This window comes from Poecilia latipinna, unplaced genomic scaffold (assembly GCF_001443285.1).
Source record: "Poecilia latipinna isolate Pla-1442-1.1 unplaced genomic scaffold, P_latipinna-1.0 Scaffold1582, whole genome shotgun sequence".
NCBI lineage: Eukaryota > Metazoa > Chordata > Actinopteri > Cyprinodontiformes > Poeciliidae > Poecilia > Poecilia latipinna.
In genome coordinates, this window is record NW_015114198.1 from 107,220 (window position 1) to 117,491 (window position 10,272).

A 10,272-nucleotide genomic window follows, 5' to 3' on the forward strand; every position below is an offset into this window, starting at 1 on the left:
CCCCTGCAATGACACGGCGCCCCCCCTAGGGGGCGCGCCCCACAGTTTGGGAACCTCTGCACTAGACAAAGTTTTTGCTGGTAGAGATAAACTGTAAAAGAAAGCTGGAACTTCAGCAAAAAGGTGGTTCTACGAAGTACTGACTCAGAGGCTGAATACTTTTCACACCACACTTTTCAGTTTTTTATTGGTAAAAAAAAAATCATGTCTTTTTCTACCTCACAACTGTATACAATTGCGTTGATCTTACACACAAAATTTCAATAAAATATATTTGTTTATGGTTGTAATTTGAGAAAACATGGAAAAGTTAAAGGGTTATGAATACTTTTGCAAGCCACTGTAGGTAAAAGATGCCATAATGCTAAAGTTTTTCAGCTAGGGATGGAAATATAAACAGAAAGTGGTCCAACAACACAGCCTGGAGGAAATTCATCAGTGCCTGGCTCCCTATTCTGGCAAAGGTCAATTCAAGAAATGGGAGTAGCAATGGGCATGTGTCAACTGCCAGCAACAGCCCTTACTGCCTCTAATGGTGCAACAGAAATTAACTCATAAGGCAAAGTTCATTACTCCATCACCTCACATTTTACATATGCATTTGAACTGGTAATCTGTAAATTTAGCAATGTTGACCACATCACATTTTTAAAACAGTGAAGTGAACCAGCTCTTTTTCTTTCTACATTCTTAGGCCTCATCTCACCAGGCTCTGTTGTGAGAACTTTCAGTTTTATGACTTGACATGAGATTGAGAAATGTTTGAAAATTCTAATTTGGCATTTTAAATTTGTTTGCATTTCAATGCTGTTCGTCGTAAAACAAACATTTGAAAGTTGAATTTTGCTTGTGACCTTTGTGACGTTTAATACACGTGACTATTTGTGCTTCCTTTTAGCTGGATTAAACTCAGAAGTGTTTGCAATTCATAACTGCTCTAGTATTAACAGAAAAATATAGCTTTTTTTTTCACTTGACCCTCTTGGTCCACACAAATTAACTATGACGTAAAACTGCTTCCCAGTGTTTTGTATTAGTAGCTGGATGGCAACGTGAACTAAACTGGTTATTTGGATGATCTGTTAAGACAGAGGAAGCTATGATGCATAAATAAGCTTGTCTAGCTTGTTTGACTTGACCACCATAACATAACCTCACTTGCACAAAATGTATGCAAAGTCATTCCCAACAGACAAGTTTGGATTCATTCTTTTTGCTTGTTTTTTTTTTTTGTTTTGTTTTTTCAGATCCAAGCCAATGCAGATCAGAGAGAGATAATTTGTGATGGGTGTAGCTTATTAGACATCATGTCACTTTGGGTGGAGCTAAACAAAAAAATTCTAGTATTTAATGCTGAAAACCAGAGAAAAGAGGTACTGGTGACAATGGCTCTTCAAGGGTTTGCATGGGGCATCACTGTGATGATCACGCTCTTCTTCAAGGGTGAGAAAAAAATATTTACCTTAAATACTGATAAAGAGCATATGCAAACTGCTTATAATCACTGAATCAGTCACTGCTGTTTCACAAGATTAACATTTAGGGATAACATTTATTGTTCAGGTTCCAACATATTGGAAACAATACATTCAGCAACAGTTATATTTAAAAAAAATCTCTTGACAAATTTAGAGTTATATTAATAATTTAGTTAAAATCAAATGTGTTCTTGGTATTTTTGATTATATATATATATATATATATATATTTTTTTTAAATCAATATTATTGATGTTTTTTAATTATCATTATTAATGTTTTTAATGTAGGTACTAGAAAAGGAAAAACTGTTTTTCCTTTTCCTAGAAATAGTAAAATGCCTTTCCTAGGAAAGGCCTGGAACCAGACATACAACCAGGCCCGCTCCATGCTCCTCCACCCAGCAACCTTACCTCCACGGCCGGCCACACACCCTTACACAACAGAACCACACACACCTTACCACCTCACAAACCTGAAGTGGCAAAGGCATTGTGATTAATGGCACAGTGCCTTTAATCACCAAACCAGTCTTTTGCTTGCAGTTCACCAATATTTGAAGAAAACCCCTTAAACCATTTTCTAGGTTTCAGCATATTGGAAACCTAGAAAATATTAGTTACTCTTCCTTTATTCTATATGGGACTGAATAGATCTATGTAAAATATAAATCCAATTGTCTTTTTTTTTATTCATTAATTTTTAGCCATAAGACTTAAAGTTCTGTTTCCAATTTGCTACAGAATCCATCTCCATGAACCACTAGAGCACATGCTGCTCACTTAACTACTTTATTATTTTACACTTTTGCAGTATTCGTTTTAAATGATGCATTTTCACGAGAATGCAAATCCACCTACACCTGGCCATATGTCCTTTAACAACTGACTTGAGGATTTTTCACCCACTTTATCAGCCATAGTTGACAGTAATTAAACTCAAAATCTGCAATAAAATGTAGTTTTTCTCTGAGCTGCCAAAACTAGTTCAGAGAAAAACTCAATATCAATCGCTCATTGATACTGAGTATAAGTAGAAATATCCTGAAACAGTCTACAGTTAAATTATCTGTGAGATGGAGGTAATTCATATAAATACTTAATACTTTAACTACCTGAAGAAAATCTGATAGTCATTGATTCAGTAGATTTGGATTATATGGTTGCTTTACAGGCACAAGATGGAAAAGGACAGGGGGTTTGGATGATCGCTTCTCTAATTGTTTTCATGTTCAGTCAATCTTGGTCAATCGGCTAATCTTAAAAGACCATCATGTCAACTTGTGGATAAACTGAACTACCGATGAAATACAAACATTTGCCTCGTTTAATACAGTTTATTTCTTACTTTTGTAAATTTTATATTGTTTATTATTGGCTTCATATATGATAGTGACAAAAATAGTCATCTTGCACTATTTGAAACTAGACTCTTTCAACATCAATGATGTAAAACACATGACTGTAGTGAGGGGATAAGATCTGATGATTGCATTGATGTGCATCTGACAGAAATGTGAGAAAAAAAAATCTCAGCTAACTTGTTTGTTTCATATATTTATGTGTGTGCATGTGTGTGCGTGTGTAAATTGCAGGAGGTGACTCTCAACCCGGTAAGTATCAAACACTCCTTTTCTAGCTTTCCGTTAACAGCAGGGGAGAAAAACCTATTATACTTTAGTTTTTTTTACCTGTAAAATGATTAACCTTTGCTCATAGTTTTTCGGGTGGGAAAAATAGTGCATCACTTAGAATGCCTTACAAAAGTATCCAGACCCTTTGAATGTGACGTTGGAACCATAAACTTGAATGTATGTTGTTGGGGTTTAACTTTATAGTCCAATGCGAAGTAGTGCAAAATAAAATGAGACCATTATGATGTTATTTTTGTTGGTTCCAATAACATGCACTGAAATTGATGCTTGTAATATGACAAACATGCATGAATGAAACATTGTACATTAATTAGCTTGAGTCACTTTTGTTAAACATCATTGACCAAGCAACTGGCTAACATTCATTTTTCAGGTTTTTTATATTTGGCATTTCAAGCACCACATTTTTGACAAAGATTTGCCTGTGTGTTGTGGGGGAGTAGAAAAATAAATTTTTAACTGACCAAAGTATTGAAAACTGGTTGCAGCATTAACGTTTGTTCCTGTTTTGTGACTGTTGTAAAGCCTGTGCCAGGACTCCCATCAACAGCAGGATCATCGGAGGGCAAGCTGCGTCTCCAGGAAGTTGGCCCTGGCATGTGTCTTTTACCTCAAATGGCTACACCTTTTGTCAAGGATCTCTGATCACCGACGAGTGGGTGCTGACAGCTGCTCAATGCTCAACAAGGTAGGAAGCCATGGTTTGGTATTTTTGCTTGTGATTATGAACAAAAGACTGTAGGAACCAACAAATGAAATCTCTTAATGTATTGCATTCTTTTTTAATAATTCAGTTGTACTTCACGTTATTGTTTCTTAGAGTTAACTTTCAAAGACTTTTCGATTCCCGGTTGCCCTGCCCTCATCGTTTGTGTCCCTGGGCAACATAACCTTACTTCCCACGTCTGTGTTGGTGAGACTGATGGCGCAAAGCATGCAGCCTCGCGCTTCTGTCAGCCGGAACTATGGCAACTGTAGCTAAAATCCAATAGTTTGCCATCATCAGCGTGTGAATGAGCCCTTGGAGATTTCAATTTGAGATAAAGGAGTTTAATCAATAAAATTATTAAAATTGATCTAGTCAACTCAAAACTGAGATTTCACCTGCAACAAACTCATTGAAGAGCAGCAGTCATGTCAGTTCAGCAACTGGATAAAGGATGCCAGGTCTACACCTTTATTATTGAATTGAAAGCAAGAAAGGCAGACAAGGATCTACCTATAGTGATACCCAGTGACTATGTTCAAACACTTTCTCTCTCTTCTTTAAGCTATTACCTTAATGGTGCGGTTTTGCACTTTGGTGCCACCAACCAGTCTGGACTTGGTGAAGTGACTCGGAGAGTTGACCATTTTGTCTGCCATCGAGACTACACCTACAACAAAGAAAACGACATCTGCCTTGTGAAGCTGTCTGCTCCTGTCAACTTCACTGACTACATCCGACCGGTGTGTTTGGCTGCAGAAAACAGCACTTTCTATGATGGGACCAGCAGCTGGGTTACTGGTTTCAGCAGTTATGGTAATTTCTACAGTTTTGTTTCTTTATGTCAGCTTTCTGTGCAATACCATTGTTGAATTCTTCAAAGCGAAATAACCCTTAAAACTTTTTTCTTTAGGATACTACTATCCCAACACTCTCCAGGAGGTTGATGTATCAGTATTTGGAAACACTAAATGCAGCTGCTTGTACCGCACCTACTACTACTACTACTACTACTACTATGGTCGTTCAATAACAGACAACATGATGTGTGCTGGGAGTGAAAATGGCTCAAAGAATGCATATTATGTAATTACCCTTTTTTGTTCTTTAATTTTTTGATTTTATATTTTTGAGGTTTTAAATCTGCAGTAGCAACTTTATTTCTTTTAAATATTTGTTAAAACAGCATCTTACAGTGTTGCCATGTCTCATACTGTACTATCACAACAGTGACTGATTTAAGAAATGTATATAAAAAATAGCATATTTTCCAAGTGACACAGCAGATTTCATTCAATTTAGTCAGTTCTCATCTCAGACAATTTAATGAGATGTGTGTTCTGTCTCACTTTGTTGATTGTAATATAGTAGCAGTGTTTTTGGTTTTTTTAAACTGCCTGTCTCCATTGGACCAGATTGAAAAACACTGTTAAACATGTTGTAAAATTCTTCCACAGGGAGACCAAGGCGCAGCTCTAGTGACCAAGAAAGACTCCATCTGGGTCCAGAGTGGGATTGTGAGTTATGTTTATAATAACTACCTGGGCCGACCTTCTGTCTACACCCGTGTGTCCCAGTACCATAAATGGATCACCGACAGAGTCACTGGCATGGAGCCAGGCTTTGTTACCTACACCTCCCCAGGCAATGACAGCGACTTTAACTACACCTGTCCTCCACCACCATCTCCCACACCCTATCCCACTTGGTACCATAACATTTCCACTTGGCACCCTTACACTACCACTGACGGCAGCATATTTGGCAGTGGTGAAACTCTGATTCCCATAGCTCGCGTGTTCCCTCTCTCTGCTCTTGTTCTGTTTCTCCATCTGTTTGTTGGTGGTGCTGGAAACTAACTCATAACTTTTACTCATGCTGCATTCTAATTCATAACCAACTCTCTACATTAGGATCAAAATGCTGATATTGTTCGACTGATTTAGTTTTATTTCACAAATTAAGATTTCTACAAAGCAAAGGAAGGGTGTAAAGTTTATCTGGTAATTAGTTTAACAGACCTCTCAAAATTGAAAGATTTTTTTTTCTTTCTGTCCTTTACATTATGTTGATTTTATTTACCCAACTATAAATGCCAGTTAAGTGTTTAACAGACAACAGGTTTGGGACTTTTAGCAACCAATCATACTGTTATTTTATTAAATGTGAAAAACAATCGGTGATTAGTGATAAACTGTGATTAAAGTCATTCAAAACTATATATTTCTGTTGGGTTCAATTATTTTTTTTGTGCCAACCCGATATTTCAGAGTTGAAAGGTTCAGCGAACAGTTTGGTGTCCAGTTTGACAAAAAGACGGAAGCAGTTTATGAGTCTGGCAAGGGATTTTAATACGTCTCAGGAGAATTTCAATTAAGCCAAGCCAATCCAAAATAAATGTCAAGAAGTGAGCATTTCTTCGTAACCAGGAGAATATCTAATGGTTTGTCTTTAACTTTTCACAAGACTGTAAGTACAAGACCTGCTTGACTACATTTGAATTACTGGGAGAGCAATTTTGAAATGCTTCCTGGAAAAACTAAGAGCCAGTTTTTTAAGAAGGTGTGCCAGGTAAAAATGTGACTTGATAAGTTCAAGCATACCAGAGTCAGAATGAATCAACAGTTTTCGATATGGGAAAATATGTCCATCTTATGTCGCCCAGATGAAAAGTTACTGTGGGACATGCACCTGCAAAGGTTTAATTGCTGGTTGTTGGTCAGAAATAATCATTTCCATTTGTTTTGAAAAGCTCATTACATGTAACCGTGAATATCAGTAAAACAGTAAAAGCGCCAAACCGCACAGCATTTTACTTGGTTTCCTACCTACAGCCATGCATTTTGCAGGCGTATTAGGCACAGGTCCAGACTATTATGAATCTAAACTAAGGCTTAAAAAAAAATAAAAGATTTCAAACTCATTTATTTTATCAAGCTGACACTTTCTGTGTAGAAACTAAGCACATTCTTCCTGTTTCCATAGGATTTATGAGGGAAAGTAGTGGCTAGGTGCTGCCACATGAACAAACTTAACTATAACTGACCACCATTGGTGTGATCACTTTTATAAAAGCTGGATGTTGGTCAGTTTTCTGGTCTAAGGCCTAGATGTGTGTGTCAGCACTGTGGCACAGAGGAGTGACCGATGAACTTGGTCATTGATGAACTTCGCCATCGGTCAGGCACCAACAAGTGAAACACAGGCGTTTCACTTGTTGGTGCCCATAGGTTTGGGGAACTCAGAGGAAAAAATCTCAAGGAGTATATCTAATTTCTCTCATTATTGTTCATAATGAACAAACCAAAACCATGATCAGCTGCACAGTGGTGGAGGGATAATGATTTGGGCTGCACATCGCAGTCATCGACCCAACCATGAACTCCTAACCAGACATCAGGCCATGCACTGAATAGCTGAAGCTTCATCTCAGCAACCCGATGTTTCAACACGGCAAGAAAACAAAAACAAAACAAGAAAAGAAACTTGATGTCGCAGTGGCTGAAAGTCAAAGCTCAGTTTGACTGACATGTTCAGGAGAACTGAGCAAAAAACAATGTTGGCAAAGAATAAACTTCAACAATGTTATTTGACAAGATGCTCCTTTTGACATCTTTCAACTTTGTGTTTATGTACTTCGATGAAGAAACGTACTCGACAGCGTACAGACATGTGAATTGACAAAACATAAATTGACAAATTGTTGAAGCCCTTCATTTTTTTATAGAAAACCTTTCTCAATACATTTCACTGTACTAGTGCATCCAACATGGCTTCCCTGTCAGACTAAATCAAATATTTTTTTTCATTTTATTGGGTGACATTATGAGTATGATGACTTGGTTTGGTCCAAATTTAAAAGATTTTCTAATGTCAAAAACAGGTTTCACCCTTCTCATTGAAAGATTACAACATTAGCTGATGCTAACAAGCATTAAAAGACAATTCTCTGATTACATAAATATAGCTAAAGTCAAATAATTTAAAATGATATTACTAATAAGAATTATTTTTTTAGTCATTTTATATTTGAACAAACATGGTTTTACAGTAAGGAGAGAGAGTCATGAGTTTACAGGTTTGCCAAGACATCTCAACTCACCTGAGTCTTACAGGTAAACACGAAGTGGAAATTCACGGCCGGGCACATTCTGCCTGAAAAAGAATCCAAAACAAACACAGCTCATGCATTCCTGATAGTTAACTTTTGAACACTTTTACTTTGATGTAGGGAGATAAAATCTAGTAATCTGTTGCTGTGCAATGTTTTTCGGGCAGCTTCTTTCGTTTGTCTGAACTACCTGATGTGAGGCTAAAGTACACTGAAGCAGCCGAGATGCTTAAAATGCATCCAAAACTAGTCGGTCAAGTTTAGCTTTTACACGTTTTATGTTTTTGTGGGGAAAATAGCATGCTGCTGCCACAGTCCACAGCACAACAGCCTTTTCTGTGGACATGTGGTAGAAAACTGAGTTATGAGATTGGGTAGAAGTGATTTTTTAATTACTGGGACTGAGTTTCCAAGCTATTGACATTAATGTGCTGTCAAGATTGTCTGACTAGTGGGTTGGGTAAGTGTTAAAAGACTGTATGAGGCTTGAATTGTTCAGAGCAATGCTTGGAATGCCTTGGGATCTGATGTTGGCTACTGTTCTCCTTGCTGCAGCAAGCAATGAAGCTCAGGGCTCAGAACTGCCTTGGCGGTCTTTGGTAAAAGGTTTTGTTCCGTTACAGTTTTAACAGCAAATGGTAAAGCTACTGTATGCAACTTATTTTAAAAATCAGCTTTTTTACATATTTATTAAAACCATTTCCATGTTGTGAGAGTATGGTAATCTGTTTAAAAAAAAAAAAAAAAAAACAGCTCTTCCACCCCCTCCCTGAGCACAACAATCCTGGTCAAAAACAACCAATCAGAGCCAGGGGGAGGGTCTTAGAGCTGTCAATCAATCCTATATATGAACTGCCAAGTGTGCCAATGGTGGAGAAACAACTTAATGTTACAGGAAGTCATCATCAGTGGTCATGCTAACTAGCCTTAGCATTCCTGCTCAGGCTGTGCTGACGGGGAGAAGCTGCAGCCTAGCAGAGAACAAGGAGAGACCAGCGTGTACCGAAGCAAGACTGACAACTCTCCTCTGCAGTCACTACTGGGAGAAGACAGAAGAGATCAGTATTTCCACAGATTACCCATCTGATCATACTGTCACAACAGGGTGATAGTTTTAAACAAAAAGTCTTTATAAAAGTTACCTACTGTTGCTTTAATTTCAGGAGGGATTTAGGTTCATAAACATCTCAACTAGCACATGATTGAATATTGGAAGAAAAAGTATATTCAATGTTAACATTTTCCACATTTTGTGCAACTAAAATATGATGTATGGCGCTCACATTTATTCTTTCATTTTTACTGTAATATCCTTAATTAAAATGTAGCACAACTAAATCCCTTAAGATGTGATTTCATTAGTTCAAAACAGTGCAACTGTGTGCAGTTCAGCACAGTTTAGTGGAACATAATTTTTAGTAGACAATATATTTGCCTGTGTTAATACGAAAACCTTTGTTTTCTAGTGCTAAGTGGTTGAAATTGTGAAGGTCTGATTGGAAATAAGAGTGGAGTTTTTAAAGTTGCAGGTTCACTGCACATGTAGGACTCTTAGCCCAAATGGGTTCCCATTGACAGCCCCTCAAATGACATGTTTTTGGACCTACTCTAAATTTGCAAAGGTTGTCCACTTGACTACCTTTTCAACCTTCCTGGTGGACTTGCTAGTGACTTTTGTCTTACATTTACAGGTTTACAGCAGAGTAACACATCGACTCCACCTGCCAACGTTGACTTCAGACAGGCATCAAACCCAACGTGTTTTTCTAGATTTTTCTTGAAGCATGACTCATCAGGTTCAGTGACGAGAACTCATTACTCAAGATATGAGAAAAAGTGCTGTGGGTGGAGATAAAGATCAGAAGGGTGTGTGCGGTTAAAGCAAGCTAGGCACAGCTGTTTGTATATTAAAATAAGGTATTCTTTTTGAGGGTTGAAACTGTTATCTGTCCATCCATTGGCTTTTTTCACACATCTGCTCCTGCAGCACATCTCAAAATAAGCCAGCCTCTCCTCCCCCTGTAGGCTTAAATTACCACATGAAAATGGAAAAATTCATTTTCAGTCTTTGTCTACCTACATCTTTAATTTATTTATGATTGTATTCACTATCCATAAATCTGCTAAAGGCTCTTTCATATTATAAACAGGAATTAATCCTCCAAGAGATTTATTATAAAGAGATTAAAGCTTGATCATTTTGAATTTCTTTAGGAATCCAACAAAATGCCTTTTTGTCTTTGCTTAGGCTTTGCCAAGACCTTCTAAGTATTTGTTTCATGTTGTTGGCTGATACTTTTAAAACAAAAAGGATGAGATTAGG

General features: G+C 37.4%; 1 protein-coding gene across 2 annotated transcripts in view; it reads left to right on the top strand.

Annotated features, from left to right (window-relative positions):
* LOC106963798 (serine protease 27-like) overlaps positions 1-6,059 on the top strand; it is an 8,158-nt gene extending 2,099 nt beyond the window's left edge. Inside the window, exons 1-6 of one of the 2 annotated variants that reach the window (XM_015058893.1) lie at positions 1,345-1,443; positions 3,073-3,090; positions 3,658-3,820; positions 4,404-4,654; positions 4,752-4,924; positions 5,296-6,059. In XM_015058893.1, coding sequence (XP_014914379.1) covers positions 1,386-1,443; positions 3,073-3,090; positions 3,658-3,820; positions 4,404-4,654; positions 4,752-4,924; positions 5,296-5,697 — 1,065 coding nt within the window. In that variant the 5' untranslated portion in view covers positions 1,345-1,385 and the 3' untranslated portion in view covers positions 5,698-6,059. Of the gene's footprint in view, positions 1-1,344; positions 1,444-3,072; positions 3,091-3,657; positions 3,821-4,403; positions 4,655-4,751; positions 4,925-5,295 lie in introns of those variants that run through there. The other variant, XM_015058894.1, reaches the window with a different exon arrangement.
* Positions 6,060-10,272: the final 4,213 nt, after the last annotated feature.